This window comes from Penicillium diatomitis (genome assembly GCF_028827545.1).
Source record: "Penicillium diatomitis strain IBT 30728 chromosome Unknown utg000012l_segment0_segment0, whole genome shotgun sequence".
Lineage (NCBI taxonomy): Eukaryota > Fungi > Ascomycota > Eurotiomycetes > Eurotiales > Aspergillaceae > Penicillium > Penicillium diatomitis.
In genome coordinates this window covers 1,390,148-1,414,956 of record NW_026623184.1, presented here as the reverse complement: position 1 = coordinate 1,414,956, position 24,809 = coordinate 1,390,148, and the positions used below count along the sequence as shown (strand labels likewise).

General features: G+C 52.3%; 6 protein-coding genes across 6 annotated transcripts; 3 read left to right on the top strand and 3 right to left on the bottom strand.

Moving 5' to 3' along the window:
* On the bottom strand, positions 1-553 carry N7539_008378 (uncharacterized protein; the record flags this gene model as incomplete). Its single annotated transcript, XM_056937978.1, has 2 exons — positions 1-186; positions 272-553. 2 exons carry the CDS (start codon positions 551-553, stop codon positions 1-3), a joined length of 468 nt encoding a protein of 155 aa, XP_056787070.1.
* A 1,112-nt stretch (positions 554-1,665) lies between these two features.
* Positions 1,666-3,825, top strand: N7539_008377 (GMC family oxidoreductase; the record flags this gene model as incomplete). Its single annotated transcript, XM_056937977.1, has 5 exons — positions 1,666-2,147; positions 2,200-2,229; positions 2,280-3,150; positions 3,210-3,708; positions 3,767-3,825. The coding sequence occupies 5 exons, from the start codon at positions 1,666-1,668 to the stop codon at positions 3,823-3,825; spliced, it is 1,941 nt and encodes a 646-aa protein (XP_056787069.1).
* A 4,202-nt stretch (positions 3,826-8,027) lies between these two features.
* Positions 8,028-8,445, bottom strand: N7539_008376 (uncharacterized protein; the record flags this gene model as incomplete). The annotated part of the gene is made up of 2 exons (XM_056937976.1): positions 8,028-8,273; positions 8,302-8,445. The coding sequence occupies 2 exons, from the start codon at positions 8,443-8,445 to the stop codon at positions 8,028-8,030; spliced, it is 390 nt and encodes a 129-aa protein (XP_056787068.1).
* Positions 8,446-8,627: 182 nt separating this feature from the next.
* Positions 8,628-14,891, top strand: N7539_008375 (protein kinase RIM15; the record flags this gene model as incomplete). Its single annotated transcript, XM_056937975.1, has 3 exons — positions 8,628-9,191; positions 9,284-11,272; positions 11,313-14,891. 3 exons carry the CDS (start codon positions 8,628-8,630, stop codon positions 14,889-14,891), a joined length of 6,132 nt encoding a protein of 2,043 aa, XP_056787067.1.
* A 5,062-nt stretch (positions 14,892-19,953) lies between these two features.
* N7539_008374 (Mechanosensitive ion channel family) lies at positions 19,954-22,868 on the top strand (the record flags this gene model as incomplete). The annotated part of the gene is made up of 2 exons (XM_056937974.1): positions 19,954-20,580; positions 20,688-22,868. The coding sequence occupies 2 exons, from the start codon at positions 19,954-19,956 to the stop codon at positions 22,866-22,868; spliced, it is 2,808 nt and encodes a 935-aa protein (XP_056787066.1).
* Positions 22,869-23,456: 588 nt separating this feature from the next.
* N7539_008373 (uncharacterized protein) lies at positions 23,457-23,978 on the bottom strand (the record flags this gene model as incomplete). The annotated part of the gene is made up of 1 exon (XM_056937973.1): positions 23,457-23,978. The coding sequence occupies one exon, from the start codon at positions 23,976-23,978 to the stop codon at positions 23,457-23,459; it is 522 nt and encodes a 173-aa protein (XP_056787065.1).
* Positions 23,979-24,809: the final 831 nt, after the last annotated feature.

Below are 24,809 nucleotides of genomic sequence, written 5' to 3'. Positions count from 1 at the left end.
CTAATTTAAACGCTTGATGAGGATTCGCAACACCGCATCCCGCTCCGCCTGGCCGCGTGGGAACACCTTGTCAGCGACTACGGTGTAAACGGACAGTGCCTTAGCAGTTGGCCACATCAGTGGAATCTCGCCCGTCTTCCATCCGTCAAGCAGGTCAAAAATGTTGATGTTCACCTGGTTAAGCGCCTAATAAGAGTAAGTGATGCTTTTGAGTAAAGACAACTCTGGAGTGAAGTGAGAGTAGGAAAGTGATGAATTATGATGAGCTCACCTTTTTGCACTTGGCAATAGAGGACAGATCACCTGCCAGGCCAATCTTCTCGCAGACCAGTTGAAGGGTCTCAAGCTCGGTACGGTCTCCAACGAGAAACTTGTATTCGTAACGAACACACAAGCGTTGATTTTCCCGGTAGACCCGTGTGCCTAGACGCCATTTGCGCGTTTTGGCGAGGCGAGCGAATTCGTTGGTAATGGGTGTGCTCGGGTTGTAGTTAAACTGGGGATACTGATCGAAGAAGACATTTCGCAAGGCGTAATCGGTAGAGAGGCGCATCTTGTCGTCGGAGAACGTACGAAATTCTGCTGGCTGAGACAATGGGGAGAGGTTAGTAAAGTCTCAGTGAAGAGGAAAGTTGATGGATTTAAAGCTGAGATGAGCTCGGGCTTGGAGGACCTAGGTAGTGACTTGGAGTAGATTTTTGCGTCTTGAGAAGTGCGAGAAAGGTCTTGTGAATAACTGGGTTTGGAAGAAGAAAGAAAGCAGAGGAAGAGGAAGCACGTGGATGGAGAGAGAGACAGAGATGGGATGACGAGAAGGGAAGGACATAGAATTCCACGGTCTAGCCTTACAGAATTGTTTGGTCAACGTCCAGTATTGCCCTGCCTGGTGATGACTAGGCAGCATAGGTTCTACGCATGGGTTTCCTTATGCGCGTACGCATACAGACAATAAACAAACAAGTTCGACGACAAAAGGATAGACGAGAAGATGTTGTGGAATATCATCAAGCCTCGGAGGTAAAATTTTGATATAATCAATATTTTCCTGCTTAGGAAGTTTGCTTGTTGAAGTGGGCGATATCTGTACAGATCTCACACACATTCTTTGGGACAGAAGGTCCTACCCAAGTACTAACGAAACAAACTGAGAAGGAAAGAAGTTGAGAATGTGAAAGACGTTCGCTTTTTTCATAGGTGCAAAACTTCATTGTTTTCGCCAGCAATGTAAGGCTCACGAATAACCTGATCAGCAGAGGTGCACGCGTCATGTAGGATTGTTTGGAAACTTGCCAAGAGATCGATATTTTGAGTTGAGAGTATGATGTACCGCATCGGTGATCGAGCTTTATAATTGGAATCACTGTCGAGGATTCATGTGCCGCCAGGACTACTGTTTACAAGGTCACTTGTCGCTTCGATAGTGCATGTTCATCCACGCATTCCATGAAGCATCAACAATCTTGTGTCTCAAAGGAAGGTGCTCTGCACATGTTCGAGAATGCTTCGTCCTGCCACCATTTACCCGAAGTGACCGATACATGTAGGCTCTTGAGAGCTTGTGGATATTTCAATGCGGCTTGTGGACGCTGCTAAATTAGGGAGGGAAGGAACCACTGCCGAACTGCGATGACTGCATGTGAACACAACTGCATTCAGACCCCCAACATGCTGCAGAGCATACCATCGCAGTTTAATCTCGACGTTGCTTCGACTGCACACAGCGCGCCTGCGATACTGTCAAGAATGCTTCGAATCGTGACACAACTAGTTTTTGGTTTCCTCGCTCTACTCGCTCTACTCGCTCTGATTCCCATATGTCCCCTGCCGACTCTTGGCAGAAGCACGTGGTGGTTGCAGCCTTTTCCGTGGGATGCGACTTATGACTATGTCGTTGTCGGCGGCGGCACTGCAGGGGTCACGGTGGCTTCTCGTTTAGCCGAGAAAGGACACAACGTGGCTTTGGTCGAAGCTGGAGGCACATACGAGTGGTCACGTCCTCTTTCGAGGATTCCAGGTGCTGCTACCATTGGCATTGGTGCTGATGTCGCCACGGCTTCCTCAATCGACTGGAAATTTGTCGCACGGCGGGTCCCCGGCGCCAACTATAGGGACATCCATTATCCTCGTGGGAAATGTCTGGGTGGTTCGTACGTGCTATTACGATTCGTGTCCACAGACCACGTACTGAGATGACTCTAGATCTGCATTGAACTTTATGATATACCAACGGTATGTTGAGACGTACCCAGGTGGTCTTGCTGCACTCACATCAAATCTAGTCCCTCTGAAGGCGCCATGGACAAGTGGGCTGAGCTTGTCGGTGATGTCAGCTATTCCTACAATGAGACCTTGAAATACTTCAAGCGCACCATCGCCTTCTCTCCACCGAATGCCGAGTCCTCCCGTCCAGATACACCTTACAACTCGTCAGCTTTTGATAGCAAGGGTGAACCGCTCCGGGTGTCATACCCACAGTTTGCCATGCCCTTTTCCACCTGGGCTCGACAAGGATTTTCAGCAATCGGTATAGAAGAAATAGATGGATTCGACAGTGGGAAACTTGAAGGCCATCAATTCTGTGCCATGACTATCCACCCCGCGGACGAGACACGCAGTAGTTCGGATGCTGCATTTTTGTATTCCGGACGGGGACTGAAAACACTCTCTGTCTATCAGAGCACGCGAGCAGAAAAGGTGCTTTTTGACTCGCGTCTGCGAGCAACTGGTGTCAGGGTCAGTGGCATATGGGGATACACATTGTGGGCCAAGCAGGAAGTGATATTGTCTGCTGGGGTCTTTCAATCACCACAACTGCTAATGTTGTCCGGCGTCGGTCCTCGCGATACCCTTCTTCACCATGGAATTAGACCGGTGATGGATGCACCTGGTGTCGGTCAAAACATGTGGGATCATGTTTTCTTTGGGCCTTCATATCCCGTCTCTGTGGAAACATTCTCTCGGTTGACTCAAGACCCGCTCTGGCTCATCTGGCAGGCTGCAAACTATCTCATTCGCCATGAAGGTGTCTTGACTAATCCTTCAACTGATTACCTGGCCTTTGAGAAGTTGCCCCAACACCTGAGGCAAGGACTGAGCCCAGCGGTGGAGGATACTTTGGCCTGGTTCCCGGATGACTGGCCTGAGATTGAGGTAGGTTACTGGGAATCCTCCTAGTTCAATAGGCGTCATTGATCGTGACCATGTTGTAGTATCTGGCAGCATCGGCCTTTGTTGGCAATTTCTCGAATCCATTTTTCCAACAGCCCGCTCGGGGCCAGTATGGTTCGATCGTCACTAGCATCGTTGCACCTACTTCACGGGGCAATGTCACTCTCCGATCGAGGCATGCGAAGGATCTACCCATCATCAATCCCAATTGGCTCGACACGGAGAGTGATCAGAAGCTGGCCGTTGCGGCATACAGAAGAATTCGCAAAGTGTTTCAGACCACCGCTATGGAGGCCATCCTCACTGGGCCTGAGTACTTCCCCGGATTGCAATTCCAATCCGATGCCGAGATTCTGAACATCATCCGAAACACCATGATGACAATATACCATGCCTCGTGTACCTGCAAGATGGGTATGAAGAGCGATCGAATGGCGGTCGTGGACCATAAAGCCCGAGTGTTTGGGGTGGAGAGACTGCGAGTTGTCGACGCGAGCGCCTTTCCGTTGCTGCCACCCGGACATCCTCAGTCAGTTGTCTGTCAGTGATTATCGCTCAGAATCCTTTTGGGGGTGGAGTCTAATGATACGTTTCGCAGATATGCTGGCCGAGAAGATTGCGGCGGATATTATCAATTCACCATTATTGTCTCAGTGAGAGATGAGATTTTACGCTGATGAGTCACTCCGAATGAAGGGCTACATATTTATCATGGAGCTGCAACTAGAGACGCATTCCAATCGGTGCCTGCAGAGTTAAAAGGCTTGCCATGTATGCGGTGAGCGCCCAGACTGCTTGTGTGGTATCAATATATTCCCTAGCTCGAACTGAGGTAATTGACGCCAATTCATTGAACCCTGCCTCAAGTAGCATCACCTGACTTTCTCTCCATAGCGACGAACAGCAAATCCTTCAGTTGATCCCTTGTCATTTCTCAGAGTTCATGACATTTGATAACCCTCTCATGCTATGCTGTCTCATTCAGCCAGTCTCGGTGATTGTCAGGGTGAACGACCACCTTTCATTCGCCGGACGATTGACGAAGCCCCTCGTGCTAACTCCCATCCTCGCAAGGACATCATCTGCATCTGCATCTGCATCTGCATCAGCCCTTGGATCCGCCGTATTGATGCCGGTCCATCCAACCGGAGCCACCAAGTTTCCAGGCCCCGGGCCCAATTGTGGGCGTTCGCCTATCGCCGCAAAGGTAGCTGACGTGGAGCAACTGGAACCGAAGCACAGCGCAACTTTACTCGGGGCGTACAAGGGAAGTCTCTTCCCGGATTTGTCTGGCGTTCAATGACTCGCACCGGTTGTGTTCTGTTCTGGACGTGCGATGTGGGGTTTTGACTTTTGAGTTACACTAGCTTAAAATGGGTGCGTGGTGCTTTTGTTGTCTTGCTTGAGATGGTTTATCGTTCGAGGTGTGTGATTATCCGATGATGTGAGATTTCTCCGGGGGTGTTTTCGTGTTTTCGCTCGACGGGATGGGCGCATGCCACCTGCAGCGTTGTACAGAGTTCAACTCGAGAACCAGAACTTGGGACACAACGTGCTCTGCTTATCATTCCGCCTCCTCCTCCGGACGGGGTAATGCTTTGCAAACCCCCCTCTCATATTGACACCAGACGATGGGAGGAAAGTCTGGACGGGGAGGGTGAACAAGAAAAATCCACCTGGAACTCTCCAAGAAACTTCCTCCGGTTTCGAACCATCCAAATGCATCATCATCAGGTGATGGGGCTTACCCCGCAAACCGTAAATTGGGCCCGACGTCCCCTTCTCCAGGATTCTGACCAAAAGCACCCTATCCCGTCCACCGGCAGTTAGCGACACGATGAGCGGTGGAGTCGCCGATCGACCACGGTCCACCAGCCCTCCATCATCAGGGTGTGGTTGGCTCTGGTCTACACTTGTCTTGTGGGGGACTCGAACGTTCTTGAAAGGAATAAGAGAACCACAGAAGAGGGATCTGGAAGAGGGATCTGGGACGAGCATTGAGCTCGTCGCGTGATCTGCAACTTGAAGCAAGGTCGATGCAAGAGGTTGTGATGTAGGCAGTCAGTCGATCAGTTCTACTAAAAGCCTTATCATGCACTTGCTCAGCTTTGGTAGACGGCGTGTTAGACCAGTCCCACAGTGTACGATGCTCCTTACCATAAGAGCGTGCTAGTCAAAGATATACAGTTCCTGAGTGCCGAATGCAGTGGACGGACAGATCCATTGTTGAGCCTCTTGCTCTCTTGGGTCCAGGTCACACCCTCATACGTTCCATCTTCTCGTGCAGATCGGTCCTACCCAAGACGTAAGATTGTCGGACTCGTCTCACAGAGCACTCAGATCTAGCAAATCCCCGTCTTCTCATACTGGATCTGACTCGAGTTGTTCCTGCCATGAGACTGTTTCTTTCTCTTTGCTCAATCCCTCCGGTCATTTGTTACGGGCGGTTGGAGGGCGTAAGAATTCCTGCGGCCACTTAGTTACTTGGGGATCATGGTCTCTCGTTTCTTCTCCATCTGACCTCTAATCCACGGATCACTGCTATCTCACTGTAGAAGGTCATGTAACTACTTGACCAGCTACTTAAGAAGTTAAGACCGTGCACCTCAGTAAATCCACCACAGTATAATTCTGTAGTCAATGCCACCCACCGTAACCTGAGAACACGCCGCATGGGGCTGGATTCTGGGGCTTAGAAGAGCCCATTGGAAGTTGACCGAGTCAGCGCCTGCATAGCATAGGGTAGTCTGGGTAGCCCGTCTGTTCGATATCTATCGACTGTAGCAGTGCCAGCGTAGACATCACAACCACCCTGAAACTATCGACAGTGGCGTCCGTCCGTCAATCAAGGCTTGATCTCTGACGGGTTCAGGAAATCTTTCCCACAACATAGGAGGATCCGATCGAATGCCCGGTATGAAAGTTACGATCGTCCGGTGGTCTGCTACAAATACATGCTTGGCCAGACAGTCTAGTGCATGACTTCATGCATGCTGGACTATGCGCTGTGGATAGTGTGAGTGCAAGCATGACGGACTGAGCACTTTCCGCGGTCTAGACGCCTTGAAGGATCCTGAGTGAAGCGAGCTCTTTTTGGGGGGAGTTGAGTGCCGTGACTTTCGGACGGTAGCACAAAGTACAGTCCACGTCGGGAGGCCTGGTGATAGGCGTGTCAGGTGCACCGTGCATGCCTCTGGGCAGTATACGCCAGACTTAGCAGGTATAGTCAGTGCCGTGAAGGAATAATTACTACGGACTTGACTACAGTACAGACTCAAATCTCTAAAGAGTCCGACGACTAACTGCCGCTAGCGTTCCGAGAAAGCCTTTTGGTAGGCCAAGTAGTAGTATATTCCCTGACGGATAGCTCGGAAAGTCAGTGAGATAGCCGGTCGCGGCAGTTGTGAGCCGTACTTTTTTGTTTGTCTTTCTGATAAGGAGCGTGACCAGTGACAGATGGTCGTAGCTTGAGGGAATGGCTTGCGTAAGTATCATCTTGATCACATTCAGACTTCCAAGTTGGGGCCTAGGATATGAGGTAGCACAGGTAGCACTCTCAATGCATACGACCGAATGGATCTGTCTATTCCGTGAGGTGCTCACTGCGCTTCAAAGGGGAGAGCGCAGGAGTGCGTGCAGCATAGCACAGCACAGCACAGCATCGCATTCGAGTGCACAGCCCCTATATGTCCGCCGCACAAGACTGGAGGGTGCGTACTGCATAGCACATACGGCGCTCAGAATCAATCAGGCGCCGTGCTAACACGGAAAAGGTAGCCAGTCACGGACTGTGGCTGGTCACTGGTGGTTAACTACACTATTGAGTATAGGGTCTGGATTGTGTCCTCCTTTAGCAGTACAAACTTTAATAGTGGGTGTCAGTGTTGGAGAGTGACGAGTACCTTACTACCTCTACTGCAGAAAAAAGCACATCTCCATATACACGTACAGTATGGAAGCCATGTCCGACCGATCTGATAAAGATTGGCTCTTTAGAAGCATTTCCCGATCCATACTAGACTTTCGTAGACTAGTGAACTACCTCCTTCATGTCATAGTCAGCAAGGGCGGGTGGTTTCGAGTGGATTCCATCCATGTACCAAAGTTCGAGAATAGGGTTTCTTTCCCCCCCCCCCCCCCTGGCTACCGGACTTGGATCGCTTGTGACCGGTGACACCTTGATGGAACACTATGGAAGACCAGCGGGTGCTTTAGTTGGTGTACTCTGTGATGCAAGATGACAACGAGTCCATCCGGATAGTTTTGTGGCCGCTGGGCCCAGGCAAACGGCATAGAAAGTGATGGATTGAATAGGGTCCACACGGGCGATAAGCTAGTGCTTCAGGGCGGAGACACTCGGCCAAGGCATGCCCGAGGACAGTGAGATTGGTGAGTCTTGCGCGCCGTAGAGAAGCCCGGGATGAAACGACCTGACTGCAGTTTGGTTAGTAAGGTAGTACGGTACTGCTGAGATAATCATAGAACAAGAACTGCTGTATAGATGGGTCAGCTCCGCATTCCACCTCACTCCTAAACATACCGACACCGTGACCACCCCCTCCAAGACAATCATTGCTTGTCCATATCGTCCAATTCCAGTCTGGCAGATCCCTTGAGTGAATTGTTTTGAGGTATCGCCATGGCCGTTCTGCATCGCTGATCCAAGTCGAAACCGTCAGAAAGTGGGCCACCGCCCGATGGTCCAAGTGCCTCACGGATGATCTCTGCCCATCACCCAATCACCGTCTGGCCTGCTTCACGTCCACCACCGCTCCTCCTGCCCCCTCCAAGTTTATCTGTGAGAAAGCCGATTCCTCATCTCGTCTCGAAACATCCCAAGTTTTGATGTGCTCCGTGATCTAGGATCCAAATCCTGCCGCTGTCACCATTGACTTCTTCTCGTCCGCGAGCTCCCTGTGAGCGTCTGTTCTGACACCAACTCCTCGCTCCACCTCTGGAGTAGACGTCGATGCCCGATCTTGCGCGTCGCCTGTCGCGCCCGTTCCCCGCATAGAAGGCCGGCTTCCGTTGTCCTCCGTCTGAACCTCCCCAGGCTCCAAGTCTCCATCCACCCACATCCTGCCCATCATCACATCCTCAATACACTGTTCCACGAGGCATTGACAGAATCACGGGTGTCGCTCCAGGCCTGGATTCCTCTGCGCCTCGTTCGGCTCGCGCAAACATGGCCTGCTGAGGATCCGCGAATGATTCCATAGCCTCACCTCCAAGAGCCACCCGCTCTGCTTGCCAGCAGACGGTTCTGCTTGGCCCCATTGTGGATCCTGACATTGTTCCTCTCCTCATTCCTGTCCGTCTCATTCTTCTTTGACTGATCATCTATCGTGAGATCTCTCTGCTCCAGCTGCGGCGGACTTCTTTCGCCCAAAGCCCTGGGGGATCATTCTCGCAAAAGTTGCGCCGTGGTGTCTCCCGGTAGCACAGTCGGGTCAACCATCATGGCAAACAATGGCATCCCCGACTCGCAGTTCCTGGCGCCTCCCGCCGTGACGGCCCTGCGCCAAGAGGCGCGAAATGTCACTCCAATCATGAAGCGATCCTTTAGTGAAGATATGCGTGAGGAAAGGGAAGACTTGAAGGAGGCCGCCGAACAGACCCTGAACATCATTGTCGATTTGGACCTCCAAGGCCGGATCAAGTGGGTGAGTCCGTCATGGAAACAGGTGGTCGGATCAGCCCCGGAATCGGTGGAAGGTCGGATGATCTCCGACATGCTGGTGGGAAATCCCAATGTGTTTCGCGACGCCATCGAGGCGATGAAGGTCGATGATTCCCGCAGTCGATTCATTCGATTCACAATCCAGATGGGGCCCGATTCGGTGCTCAAGTTTGCCCCCGAGCCACGGCCTGGAACCGCCGGGAGCGATACAAAGCCGGATGACCACGGCGTGGACGACCCCCAACCACCCTCGCTGGCCGAAGGGGGGAACGATCTGGATGTGATTACCATGGAGGGTCAGGGGATCATGGTGTATGAGCCAACAGACAACCAGACCGGGCATGTGAGTATTCTGTACTGTTGGAATGGGAGCCTCTTCTACACGATTTTTTTTGTTGCTATCCCTATGGCTGACGAGTGATGATTCTACAACAGTCCATGTGGATGCTTCGGCCACTCACACAACCTCGAGAAGTGACCATTGACCTGCCACCCCAACTGGTTGAATCGCTTGGGGTGGGCGCCGAGGTTCTCGCGAACTACCTGACCGAACTGGCAGAGGCAGCTGCCAACGAGCCGGACCCATCGAAGCATCCTGCGCCGACGCCCGTCTTGTGCCGCATCTGCGAACGCCAAATCACACCATGGTGGTTTGAAAAACACTCGGATCTTTGCTTGCAGGAACATCGAGCGGAGATGGAGGTTCAAATCGCCCAGGAGAACCTCAATGAACATCGTCACATGATTGTGAGGGTGCTGGATGCACTCGAGGCCCGTCAAGGCCGGCCGTTGATCGGCAGTGACGGCAACATTCTGCCGCTAGTACAGCCCGAATACAAGGGGCTACCCATTGGACCTTCACCGATCAGCTCCGGTCCGTCTTCGGCGCCCACCTCGGGGGTGAGCTCTGCACCGGGAACACCGCCTCGCTCCCGCGACCATTCGGTCTCGGGCATGAGCACGCCAGGTCGTCCCAGAGCGTTCACCGTGCGGCGCCCCCTGGCACGGATTGTGGAGCTGATTCTTGACCTGTGTGATACGGCGTTGGAAATCAGCATGCCGGTCATCAAGGAGACTCCACGACCGGAGAACGGAGAGGAGTTTAGAACCCTCTCTCCGCAATCCGAGTTTCGTATCGCCCAGGTGCTCCAGTGGTCCTCTCCGAGCTCAAACACACTGGAGCAAGAACAAGGTCTGGCCGCGCTGGCGGGCGACACGGAAGAGATCGCCAAGGCCAAGGTGGACGCTGTCGTTCGCCATCGACAGATTGTGGAATACGCCGAGCGAATTCGCATCGAGTATACCGTGCTCGTAGAAGAATGCATCACTGCGGCGCTGAGCAAGGCCGAACGGATCGCCGCCGGCCAACTCAGTGATTCCACTTGCTCGTCCGACGACGAGGTGTTCCAAGAGGCTGCTTTCACCAGCGATGCTGATGTGAGCATAGTTGGCGGCAGGGAAGATACGGCACGTGCGCCAAGCCGGAATGCGAGTCAGGATGCTGTAGTCGTGCAATCGACACCCGCGGCTCCAATCCCTCGTAAACCCGCAACGTCGGCTCTGACAATGTCGATGCGCAACTCTCCAGACCGCGCTTTGCTGGCCCAAGGCGAGCACAGATCCTCCTCGGCCGCAATCTCGACGGGGTCCAACAGTCCCCTGGAATGTCCGACGCCTCGATCGCACAAAAGTGCCGCTGGCTTGCTAGGCTCCTCGCAGCCCACTCGACGGGGCCTTTCGCTGGTCGATATAGATGCGGGCGATTCGAGTGACAGTAGCATGCCGTCCATGTCTGCTTTTGCCGGTGCCATGCGCACCGATTCCCCCTCATCCGAGAGGAGTCTCGAGCGCAAACGTAGAAGCTTGGTGCTCCCGGGATTGTCTAGCTCGCCTCGCAGACAGCAATCGCCTGCTCGTATATCCGGTCCCCATTCCCCTCTGCGCATGCCAAAGCCCCGGCTGTCTCATGGCGCCGAAAGTCTCCCTTCTCCTATTGTTTCTCCCTCGACCTACGCTAGTGAGTTGGCACATCATCACCTTCATCACCGCCGCCAGTCTTCGGCCACATCATCCGACATTGTGAAACCGCCTCCTTCACCACGCCTGTCGTCAGTCAGCCAGCAACCGCGTCCCGCCCCGCCCTCTATCAAGGACTTTGAGATTATCAAACCGATCAGCAAAGGCGCCTTTGGAAGTGTGTATCTGTCGAAGAAGAAATCCACTGGAGAATACTATGCAATTAAGGTCTTAAAGAAGGCCGATATGATTGCCAAGAATCAGGTGACGAATGTGAAGGCCGAGAGAGCGATCATGATGTGGCAAGGTGAAAGTGACTTTGTTGCCAAGCTCTACTGGACTTTTGCCAGCAAGGAGTACCTCTATCTAGTCATGGAGTATCTTAATGGCGGTGACTGTGCGTCGCTGGTGAAAATCCTTGGTGGCCTCCCCAGAAGATTGGGCAAAGAAGTACATCGCGGAAGTGGTTCTTGGCGTAGAACATTTACACAACCGTGGAATTGTGCATCGTGATCTTAAGCCAGACAACCTGCTCATTGATCAAAAGGGCCATCTTAAATTGACCGACTTTGGTCTTTCTCGCATGGGTCTCGTCGGCCGCCAGAAGCGGGTTCTGAAGAGTCCCAATGAGCCGGCGCCTGATCTTCTGAAACATGGCCCTTTCCCTCGTGCTATTTCTATCGCTTCCTCGCGCTCTGCATCCTTTGACTATCAAGCGATCTCCTCGCCTAGCTCCACACCATTGATCACGCCAGATATGGCGGCGAACGTGCAGCCGTCATATTTCAGCCTCAGTCAACCTGCTGTCAGCAGACAAAGTTCTCGTCGAGCGTCAGGTTATCGCAGTGATAGCGCCGGTAGTGACAGTCTGAACGGCATGTTCCGGACATTTTCTCTCAATGACCCTGGCAATGAGCACCCCCCGGCTTCGTCCAGCGTCCTTTCTGCTCCAAGCCTTGCCGAAGAGGAGGAGACGCAAAGTGAGACCGGCGATTCTCCTCGCTTGTATCCGCTGCAGTCCACCTTCAGCAACCCGCTGGCGCATAACACACCGCCACAGCAGAGCATGCTCCCACCTGTAATGGCTTTGTTCGACCCCGAAGATCATGACCGTCGATTTGTTGGTACTCCAGACTATCTTGCTCCTGAGACGATCAATGGTGTTGGCCAAGATGAGATAAGTGACTGGTGGTCTCTGGGTTGCATTATGTTTGAGTTCATTTTTGGTTATCCTCCTTTCAATGCGCCGACTCCAGACGAAGTGTTTGAGAATATCCTTCAGAGGAGGATCAACTGGCCAGAAGACCCAGAGGAGTACACCACCCCGGAGGCCACGGATCTGATGAACAAGCTCATGACCTTAAACCCGCGTGAACGGATCGGCGCCAATGTCGAGGAAAAGTACCCCAATGGCGGAGCTGAGATTCGCAGCCATCCCTGGTTTGCTGACGTGCATTGGGATACTCTCTTGGAAGACAAGGCGCAATTTGTCCCCAACATTGAGAATCCGGAGGACACGGAGTATTTCGATGCTCGAGGGGCAACATTACAAACTTTTGCTGAGGAGCTCGAAGATCAGCAATCCCCGCAGGGCCACCCGTCATCGGAATCATACCCCGATCGACCTCATGATGCACTATACAAAGTGCGCTCCCAGGTCAATTCTATGAAGCGCCCTTTGATGCCCTTGCATATCCCACCTCATGTTCGTGATGCTAGGGATTCACGAAGTCGCAGGTTGAGCGAGCCTTCACTGGTTGATGATTTCGGCAGTTTTAACTTCAAAAACCTTCCGATGCTCGAGAAGGCAAACAAGGATGTGATTCAGAAAATGCGTCAAGAGGCGATGCAAGCGCAGCATCGACAATCATCAGCCTCCTCGTCGACCGTGCAAACACCGTTGACCGCGACCTCGCAAAGCATGGAGGGCAGCCCGCTTCCTATGCCTTTACAGAGGACCCTTTCTCACACAAAGGGGAGCAATCGACCCTCCTCCCCGTCAGGCTTAAGTCAGGCCAATTCGTCCCCCAGTCGACCCTCACAGCCATCCTCGCCACTACTGGTTCAATTTAGCACCGGTACCAATCACGAAAGGCGCAAGACATCCGGGTCTTCTTCCACTGCCTCTCACCAGTCAAGCGGGACCTTCCAGCCATCCTCCGTCGACCAGAATCGAATGCCTAATCTCCGGCTCGGATCAGTCGCGTCATCCCCGGTCAAGTCCAATCGACTGCCCGCGCACTCCCCTGATAAGCATCCTTCGACCCAGAGACACGGAAGTGCTCCCGCGAGCCGTGCCAGGTCCCAGACGATTGGGTCGCAAGAGGGCGGCGAGTTTCCCGGAATGAACAAGGAGCCGTTTGTGCCTTCTCATCACAAGCGCCGTAGTCAGCTGTTCGACATATCCCCGTCGTCGTCGGATAACGAAGACCCTCGCGCAAAAGCGTTGCTCAAAGTGCAGCGTCGCCGCCAAAGCTCCCGTCGACTCTCCCAATTTAACCTTCAAGATGGCCCGTTCTTCCGCCCCTTGGATATTCTTATCTGCGAGGACCATCCTGTGTCGCGTCTGGTAATGGAGCGTCTGTTTGAAAAGCTACGGTGTCGAACCATCACGGTCACAACTGGTGCTGAGGCCATGAGATATGCATTGAGTGAAGTTCAATTCGATATCATAATGACCGAGTACAAGTTGCCTCAGGTCAACGGCGCGGACTTTGCGCGAATGGTGCGAGAAACGCGCAGTGCGAACCGGCATACTCCCATCGTCGCCGTGACGGGCTATTTGAAAGATCTTCCGGAGACGCACTATTTCGATGCTTTGATTGAGAAGCCGCCGACGCTGTCCAAGCTGACGGAAGCTCTTTGCAAGTGGTGCATGTGGAAACCACCCCCACGGGACTATAATCCTTCCACGCAACCGCTGGCTGTGGCGATGTCGAATGGTCGCGCCAATCCTCTGTCAAATGACGACAGTCCGAGCTCGGCGTCATCTGGGTTTGTGCCCAACCCTCTCAGCTCATATAGAGGATCCAGTCGCGATAACTCGGTGAGTAGCAGTGTCTTTGGGGATATGGAGTCGGTGAAGCAGGACGAGGTGCCTGTGATCATCAGTCGCGCGCATGACGAGTGGGATCAGAGTCAAGGGGGTTTGGGTATTTCCGCGGATGCTCAGATCGGTAATACCGATCCCCAGGCTGTGCCAACACCACATCTATTGCACACAGTATCTGCCCCTGCCACCATGGACAGCACCGGTACATTGACACCGCGGAAGCAGCGTTCCAGTGAGGCCATTCGTGCTAAGCGAGAGTCCTTGGAAAAAAAACGATACGAGTGCGCCGAGTCGGGTGACGATGAAGACGAAGAACTGGGTCAGTCCCGTCGTAGCCCACCGGCCCGTAGCCGTCGACCTGGATCCAAGCTCGGAATCGAAATGATGCGGACCAACAGTCGTGGCAGTGTGGTGAGTGGTAGCGAGGAGCTTCTGAAAAAGGAGCGTGAGGCTTTGCGCAAGGCTGGCGAATCCGATCAAGATGACGTGTCCTTCGGTTCACCCGCGAGTACAAGCATGGGAGAATGCTTTGAGGGCACGAGTATTCCCGAGGAATCCGAATATGAAGAGCCTCTAAGTCCGCGTGATTCCCCTCCAACGAAGATTTCGCCCTCGCTTCGCCGACCCTCCGTCACGCATCAGAATACATCCATCTACGCTGGACCGACTTCAATGCCCAAGAACGCTCAGGCACCACATACCCTGGCAGTCCAAAAAGGCCAGAAAACGCCCCCGGGGGAGCGCACTCAGGGCGGCGAGACCACTTCTTCCTCGACGCCGATCACGCCGGTTTTCAAATCCAGCGATAGCCTGTTGTCTGCCGAGGGAGGTTCGGGAGGGGATTCGGATGCAAGTCGCACCCCTGACGCTGAAGCTACGCCTCGTCCGAGTCATCCATCTCCCGGCTTGGATGCGGAGGATACCCCTCGGCCACCAGAACGCTACCGATCTTTCAAGCCAACATTCCATCGATAGGGGACGGACGTCTGGGCTACAATTTGCGAACAGCCTCGATGAAGACCCGAACATAGGTACCTAGTGCCTTCTTACTGACGCCTGTTTGCATCTCCGACGACATACTCTTTTTCTTCCATTCTTGTACCCCTTCTTTCCATGTCTTCCCCACTCTCATTTTGACTTTCTCATTATATCCCTCTGAATCATGTCCACTGGATTTGGCATTTTCGCAGCAAAAATGTGTTACTTGACGTCTCTTATGTCCATTTCATTTCAAAATATGTTGGAGCAAGGTGTTTTGGTGTCATCTGTCCTTTGACTATTTTATTGTCAATTGGCCTTGATGTTGTTTTTTTTATTGATTTTTTTTGGGTCGTTCGCAGCTCGCTCGAGGAACATTTACCATCTTCTTTGTTACATCTTGCTGGGCCTGAGTTGTTGGGTTATTCGAATCAATCATATGGTGGTGCAAGTCCCGCTTGCTTTACACAGTCTTTTCACCCATCGCTTTCCCATTAAACTTGTTTGTCTCGTTCGAGCCTAAGTCTTGTATCCCGTATAGCACTGTCTCGTCGTGCAAGGCACAATCGACGGGGAAAAGCGGCCGAGTCCTGTCGTTTTAAGTCGTTCTAAAGACCACATGTACTTCTAGCTGACCGTGTCAGTCAAAATCCTCGACACTGTACATCACCAATGGATGGACTTGACTCCCACCAGTGATCTCTGTACAAGGGTGATTTCTGGTAGCGACCTGAAATTTGCCGCAAGTCACGACTGTCGCCATCATTTACAAAGTGCTCCCGCCCGAGCACAACGGCAACACTCCATTTACATGTTTTGGATGGTGCCTATTAGCTCTGTCGCGCCACGAGAAAGCATGTTCATACTGTAGTCCTGTATGGACGGACTTTGTCTTGGCAAGAGAGGGAATTCCTCTGTAGACCGTTAACTAGATGACCACGGTCCACCTTTTTAGGTCGATTGGTTCGTTCTTTCTTAGTTGGGCCGTCATATGTGTAGAGAATAGGTATAGCAGCAATAGGTATAGATCGATGTTTGGGGCGAGCGAGTCCGAGACAGATATGGAGACTCTTGTTTCAGATCTTGCTATTACGGTGGAGGATGGAGGAATCCTAGACTCTAGACGGGACTGGAGATCATTTATTGGTTTTTGTGGGTGAATCGATCATGTGCATGTGTCGGTCTTACGACGGAACTGGACTTTCATCGAACCGGGACATTTCGAGGCAAGCAGAACACGCAGCAGAAGTCTGGATATACGGCGTGGCGTTCTGTGCTTCCACCAGGGACGTTTATTTCGACATGTTCGCGGCTTAGATACCCGACATTGATTCGAGTGGACTCTCATGATCCCTCCAGGCTCGTACAGAGATAGAGGTCTGAGTCCTACCTCCGTTATTAGCTATGCTAGGTAGCTAACTTGGTAATGGTATATAGTATATCCTATATACGCCACCTTGAACCCTTGACCCCTTCAACCCACCCACATGGCCCAAGACTCCCTAGGAACACACGAATACCCCCCTAAGAAGCAAGAGTCTAGAATCACACATATTAATTTTAGAGACGGCTAGAGGTATCCATCGTCTCACCCACTGGGTCTCAGACGGAAGTCTGATCTGAGTTTGACCATAGGTCAATGGTGGGCGTGAGGTGCTCCACCGTTGCCAAATTTGTATAGTACGGTACTGTAGATGACAGGATCCATCTTTGCAAGCCATATGTCCACACTTTCGCTTCACTCGCCATGGGGAGCTGTCTAGATTCTGGGCTCTGGGTTCCGGGCAATAAGGGGGACTAGGTGTGCGTGGGAAATGTGATTGAGATGGATTGGGGTGATTCTTCGGCAAGTCTAGGCGTTGGGAGTTTAAGCTGTACTGTGGTTTTTGATGCCGGGAATGGACTTAATACTTATACTATGCTCGGTACCTCCCTATGTACAAGGTAGAGAGCCCCCGGCCTACTGTACTGTGAGGATTCTCAGGTCAGGGCTACGACCTGAACCGGACGGCTTTGTTACCGCGAGGGAGCGACAGGTCGAAATATACTGTACAAGAGGCACATTATTTCTGGACAGTCTTCCAAGATACCGTAACTGGCTACCCACCTGAATCCCAACCTACTTGCAGACATCAGTCCCGCGACGACTTCGAGCAGTGGATGATAACGCAGATGCTTGAGTGAATACAGTCCTCGGGGAGACGTATGCGTATCTCAGAAATTGAGCTGATGGAAAGGTGTGATTTCAAGGGGTTGGGCTCGGTCTGGCTGCATATTGCCTTCATGACGGGTCGTTGATCAGAACCATATTACATCGTGGACTCTACGTGAGATGGCAACAGACTGGAACACGTATCGCTGACCGGGATCAGTTCAGTCCCCGTGCATGATTTAACCAAAACTGATGTTGTCATACGTAACCGAAGGTAGATTACTTGCGGCATAGACAACACCCGACCGAACGGAGAACAGGGCACAGCGTATATTCATTTGAATATTCGAATGCGACTCGTATAAAATATTGTACACATATTGTGATACTACTGTAAGGGGAAGACCTGCCTTTTGGTGATCGACGTGGAAATTCAAGATCCCGATTGGCAAGAGATATCATTACAAATAAACTCCCTTCTTGCATCCATTTTCGCAAACATATCCCCCAAACCATCCAAACGCATGATTCTGAGACCTTGTGCCGCCCGTGCTCTCCTTTCCACCCTCCCGAGTCATGCAATTGGAGACGATGGTAGTTAACCGAAGTGCACACGATGTCATGGATCGACGCGGTCACCGTGTCGGCTAAAGCCCTGCACAGTGGCACACGTCAACATTGGACTTTGCCAATCCGATTTTCAGCATGACGAGTATATTTCCAAAATAGTGCAGTTTTCTAGATAATGATCATGATGAGATGATCGACTGTAAGTATGTCTTACTAGCAAGTTGCGACCGATGGGCGGCAGCATACTGAGCATAGTACGCCCCCCACCAATCTCGACTTACCCACTTTGCAGACTACTGGACAATCACAGGCACTGAATCTCACAAAGTTATGCCCACATCGATGAGAAGTTACGCATCGGGGCACTTTCTGATCTAGATCTGTGATGCTGTGTGGACTGTGGAGGCCATGAGAATCTTTGACCATTCATCCAGAGCAAGACACACACCACTGAAAAAAATCCCCCGACCATTTGCGATCCAATAGGCAGCGTCTGGGTTTGCGCCCTTTACAGTTCATCCACGAAAATGGATCCAGGGGCTGACGCACAGTGGCGACGGCGGCGTCTGAACCTTAAGTGTCCATCTCTACATGGCAGTTGTACGCGGACACGGCAAGCATAAAATCGAGGAATTGATCGACGATAACGCTGGCATCCAAACCATAACCATCCCTACAGAGACACTGAGCAGCAGCAGTGACATCCTCCTACCGGACGAGAATCCAACTCAACCCACTCATCTTACCAGGGGGTCGTAGAGTGTCTACCAAGTCCGCTACTCCTGAAGAGCGACTATCATAGGGGCCCTCAGCCGATAGCTTTGTTTGCGAGCCTTGGCAGAATGGATGGAACATTTCGCCTATTTTGGGTTTGGCATCATCGGCGCCACCATATCCAGCCGACCCGCTGGGCGTTCAAATGGCGTCCCGATGGCGCTGGTGGCTTTGACCATTGTGGATCGAGTGGTGGAGTCCGGGCAGGACTTGGAGAGAAGATTCATCGACACTGTGAATCAGATACATGCACGATGCTTGGCCTGGAAGTGTACAAAGGGGGGGGGGGAGTTGAATCGATTGTCAAGGAATAACACAGTTGGCCAGAGTCAGCGTCATGTACAGGAGGGAACATCTGTGCAAAGAAGATGCTGAATTACGACCTTTCGAAAAAAGAAAGTAATCGATGGTCCGAAGTTTCGGAACAAACCACGAGTCAGTCGGTCAAGGTTTGAGCTATGACGCGATGAACCAAGGCGGTCACTCCTCGGCAGTTCCAAGTAGGTGCTAGTCTTGGGTCTCTCAAAATTCCTTCATACGGTAGTATGATTATACTAGTCAAGTAGCCATGGGAGCCAAACACCTTATGGACTGCCGATGGGAAAGTCTTGATATGATCATTATTGAATGATGTCCTATTTCATTCCATCCAAAGGAGCAAGCCTTGACGTCGTCCATCCCATGAAGTAGTGCCTGACCGCCTAACTCACTTGGCCTTCCGGGTTGACTCCGCTCTGCTGATTACAATCAAAGGTCACTCGCTGACACTCCTCTACCCAAGGATTGTACCAGTAGTAACTTCAATAGCCGCAGAAGAAGAAGAACAACAACAACGTACTGTGCGTCTCGAAGTACTTTTCCATCACTCATGCTCATTCCCACGGTGTCCTTAACTCCTGACGCTAATGCACGTTCTCTCGCTTTCATACGCACCCATGAGTGTCGGTGCGAGATTGTAGGACTCCACCCACGGCCCACTTCGTTTCACAACGATGCATCCAGAGTGGCAGAGCAAAATCTCTGAGTTCCAGTGCCCGCGCATGGTTCACTTTCAAGGCTCGGGACAAGTTGAACAGTGCTCCTCATGTAAGCAGGTCATACTGCAGAGATTCCGTCTCGGACTGGTTCGAATCCTGGCGAGAGGAGTACGGTAGTTACTAGTCTCTCCATGGTTAATAATGACCATACCCTCGCTGCCCAGTGCCCGTACCTTTCTCCTCTCACAGTCCTCTTCGACAAATCCTCGCCTTCTCTCGATTCATCCGTTCTTCTGTCCTTACCGAATACCCCCAGTCCACGCCTCTATTATCTCACCCGCCCTCCTTTGGCGACTGGTCAATCGATTTGCCGGCTCTCCTATTATCGCCGAAGCCTGACAGAAACACATCGACAGAGTGGTTGTGAACGACCTGCGCCCTCCATTGCGTTTCCCTTCCATGTCGCCTCCAGCCTCACTGCATTAGCAAGCTTCAATTTCACTTTCATCCCCATCAACAGTTGGACCACGCTGGTAGTGGCTCCAATCGACCTTCCGAGTCATCCGCAGTCCAGCGTGTCGTGATCATGTCCACACCTATCGAGGAGCATGAAAGACCCCTGCAAGAGCAGCGTGGTGGAAAACGTCCCGAGTCCGACGAGGTAATGCCGAGTTCCGACGATGGCACTTACGTCCCTGAACACGGCCATGAAGACCGACGCGACCGTCTCCGAGTGGACACGTCGTATACCGACGAGCGCGGCAGTTCCCTGAAGGGCACTCCGTCGGCTCGCCGGGAGGAATCAACCCGGCTGGAGGATGACCTGATGCTGCTGCAGGCTGAGCGGGTGGCCTCCCGCTCGACGCAGGCCGACAATGGCGAGGGCGAACTGGCCTCGATGAGCCGATCGCGCTCCCGTCGTGAGGAACTGGTGGACGACTTCCTCGAGGCTACGAATCCCATCCACGAGAAGACCACCGTGTATAGACCACCGGACACTCCCAACACTCGCTTGTCTCAATTTGTGAAGAAAATTCACGAGTCCAGCTTCATTGTGCGATATTTGACGTACATTCTTCCGATCGCTTTGCTTCTGCTGATCCCCCTCCTGGTGGGTGCGTTGAGTTTCAAGGATGCCAACGTGGGCGGGGTCAAGCTGATGTGGTTCGCCATCTGGCTGGAAATTGTGTGGCTTACTCTATGGGCTGGTCGGGTAAGTACCAAAGACGCATTGCCGTTGCGAAAGAGAAAAAAAAAAAAAAAAAATAATCTCGAAGTGATTTCCGATTTTGCAATCAGTCTGACTTATCTCCGGATTAGATTGTTGCCAAATGTATTCCGCCCATTGTCAGCGTGTTGGCTAGCGTTTTCACCAACAATGCCAAAAAATGGCGTGATTTAGCTCTGCAACTCGAGCTTCATGCGGCGCTCTTCTTTTGGTGGCTCGGAGTCGAGATCTCCTTCCTGCCGACCATGAAGAATCATCATGTTGATGGCAACACCGCCACGAGAAACTGGGAAATCGTGGTCAACAAGATCATCATTGTCATCTTTGTGTGGACCATTCTCAATCTGATCGAGAAGATCATCATTCAGCTGATCGCCATCAGCTTCCATCTGCGAACTTACGCCGACCGGATCGAAATCAACAAGTTCCAAATTGGAAGTCTGACCAAATTGTACTCGTGGTCCCGTAATCGCATCGAGGAGACTGACGAAGCATTCGAGGAGAAACAAGAGTCCACTCCAACCGGCACCAGGACCCCCTTGCGCTATGCTGGCAAGGCTCAGAAAGTTGCACGCGGCGCTCTCAACAAGGCCGGCAACAAGGTGGCCGATTTGGCGGGAGGTGTCGTGGCTGATTTCACGGGTCGCCAGGTCCGCACCAGCTCCGACCCTTACCAGGTCATTCGGACCTTGCTTCGAACCAACTCCGGCTGTCAGGTGCTGGCCCGTCGTCTGTACCGTACATTTGTTCGAGATGGATTCGATACGGTCTTTTCGGGTGATCTTAAGGAGGCCTTCGATAACAGCGACGAGGCCGAAGCCGCGTTTGCCATGTTTGATCGGGACATGAACGGCGATATCTCCATGGAGGAGCTCGAAGCTGCTTGTGTGGACATTGGCCGTGAACGCAAGTCGATCACCGCGTCTTTGAAGGATATCGATTCGGTAGTCTCGAAACTGGACAGCATTCTCATGTTCTTCGTCGTCGTCATCGTCATCATCGTCTTCCTGTCCCTGATCTCTACCTCCACAGCCGGTGTCCTCACCTCCGCCGGATCCAGTATCCTGGCTCTGTCTTGGCTGTTCTCTGCGACTGCACAGGAATTCTTGCAGAGTCTTGTCTTCGTCTTTGTCAAACATCCGTTCGATGTCGGTGACCGTGTGACCATCTACGGTAACACCGGTGATCATGGTCTGGGGGATGATTACTTCATCAAGAAGATCTCGCTGCTCTATACCGAAGCGACCAAGATGCAAGGACATGTCGTCCAAGCCCCCAACAGCTATCTGAACGGCCTCTTCATTCTGAACCAGCGTCGTTCCGGACCACTCGCCGAGGCCGTCCCCGTGACCATCAAATACGGAACCTCCATCCAGCAGATGGACGCCTTGCGTCAGCGTCTGTTGGAATTCGTACGCAGCGAGAAGCGTGATTTCCAGGGCAACATCTTGACCGAGCTTCGCACTGTGACAGATAACTTCTCCGTCACCCTCAACGTCGTCTTCTTCTACAAGTCCAACTGGCAGAACGAAGGTCTCCGTCTGCAACGCCGCAACAAGTTCATCTGCATGCTCATGACTGCCCTCCAGGAGATCGGCATCGAGGGCCCACGCATGAACCTCCAGGGTGCGACCACCGATTTCCCCGTCCATGTCAACTACGGGCCACCCCCGAGCTACGCCTCTCCTGGAGGCCGCACCGACAACGGTCCCCAGGACAGCATCACCTCGCCCGAGGACCTTGAAACGTTACCCGACAACGACACCTCCGGCACCGCCACCCGTCAACAATCTATCTTGCGCCGAGGCTACTCAGCCCGGCCCCGCGGCCCCTCCATTTCCCGCAAACATGTCGATTTCTCCCTCGGTATGTCCAACATGGCATCCAACGACCTTATGGGTGATGTCTTTGAGGAACGTCAGCCCCGTGTGGACGATATCGTCCGTACCTCAAATCGCGAAGCTCGCGAGCGCCGTATCCAGGAAGCTCTTGAAGAGGAAGAGGAAGAACGCGCCAGCCACGGCTCCGCCTCGCGGCTGTCTCTTCGCCACCGTCGTCCCTCTAATCTCAGCGCCATGTCCCCCGGTCGCCCGTCGACCGAGGCGCCGAGTTTCGCAAGCGGCACGTCCGCGCGGAATCGCTTTTTCCGTCATCGGAGCAGTGTGAGCCATGACCGAGAGAATATGATGGAGCAAGGGCGTGTGGATGGACCTTCCTCACCACCTTTGATCCCCCCTGTTCAAGATCTGGGTCACCACGAGCAGCAGCAATGAAAAGGTTGAAATTTTTGGGACAGGAAAAAATCGTGATGTGGAAACGGACGTTGATGGATAATTGTCATCTTTGAACATATTATAATCTTCTTTTTAGCCCACTTTTCATGTACAAACATTTGTTCCATATATACCTTGGCATGGTCCCATGTGAATACATACATACACTTCTGTCATCTGAAGGGTTCCCTGATCTTAATCAAGAACAACCGTGCCGAATAAAATGTCACTCTGTGGAAAGATATGGTATGACGACTCTAAACTTAGGTATAGCTCTAGGACAAAGGAAACATCAGTGCGATGAGTAGCGGGATGGAGAATTCATAGGCTTATGTACAGATTTCTGTCGTACCAAGAATGAGCCAGGATCAAGGCGAATAGCCCACCTCCACTCATGTCGCGTCGCTTATATGACGGGCGATCACTCTAGACGATCTCGACATGAGAAACTTTCCCAATTGGAAGCTGTACCAGTTCATCATTGCCTTGCCACATACACACATTCTCTCTCTCTCTCTCTCTCTCTCTCTCTCTCTCTCTCTCTCTCTCTCTCTCTTCCTATCCCATTTCATGGATTTGCCTTTTCACCTACACAACAAACGGTGCCCCAGCTGCGACCAGTCCAAGCACCGACCACACACTCCACTCGACTGACAACACCCTACCCCCGGCAGACGCAGGAGTTGTACTGGCCGACGCAGACGCGGACGCAGACGCAGACCCAGAAGCAGACGCACTCGCACCAGACATCGTAGACCCAACCGCAGAAGTCATCGACGCCGTGGCCGTGGCGGACGCAGACATGGATGTGGACGTGGACATGGACATGGACATGACACTGCTCGTCCCAGTAATCACCGTCATACCGGTGGTCTGTATGGGACCGCCAGGATTGACAGAAGACAAGGTCGAGAAAATTTGAAGGGGATTAGTCAGATGCTCAGTGTCGAGAATGCAGGAGCCATTCTTGCAGACGTAGCCGTGTTGACAGGGGCCGCAGGATTTATCGGGGGTGGGTGCGGTGGTGGTGGATGTTGCGTTGACAGGTAGTACCGCTAGCGGGCTGGTGAGGGTGAGGGCGAGGAAGGAGACTGTGTTTGTGAGACGCATGGCGACTCAGTGGTAGGAATTTGTGGTGATTGTGTTTTTGAGGGTTGGATGGGTGATTTGATGTTTCGAGAGTTGGAGTTGTAGGTGTCACGAGGCTGTAAGGAGTATGCGGGGAAGAAGATTGAGCAGATATTGGAAGTAGAGAGAGAGGAGAATTGATAGGTAGAGAAGTGAAGATGAGTGGTTAACCGACGGTTATTGTACACCTCTTTTATACTCAATCTTTCAATCTTCGGAAATCTTCTCAACTCATCCTGAGACTTTTAACAAGCACCGCAAAGGGCACCCTCGTCGTCGATCCATCCTACCCTACACATCATCCACACTATCCACAGCGAATCGTCGACTCGCATGTTTGTATGCAGAGAGAGGGGTCATGTACGATCGCCATGAAACATCCCTCTCCGTCGTTGCGACCGAGGCTGTGGCTGAACGCCGACGTACACACAAACCAATCGTCATTGGAGGATCGTGGAAAGTCCAGATGCCTGTGTCGTCAAGATTGCCCCGGACAACCGGTCGTCCGATGGTAGCTCCGGTCGTGTCGGAGTGCTAAGCATTCATTAGCCTTTTGAGTTGGGTGGGGAGTGGATTCTCCACGGCAGCACGTCCATTTGGTCTCAACGAGCTCTCGAAAGCTAAGTTGATACGGTGGTGTTTAGTGTTTACTGCTAGCCTCAAGCAATTGACCCCTCGATTTGAATACACACCGATGAGCTGTGCTTTCTTCGATGTCAACTCAAATCTCTGACTCAAACAACGGACAACGGTCGCTTCGTGGTCATATCCAGAGGCCATTGTTGGGCGAATGCGTTCTTAACTCACTCTCAG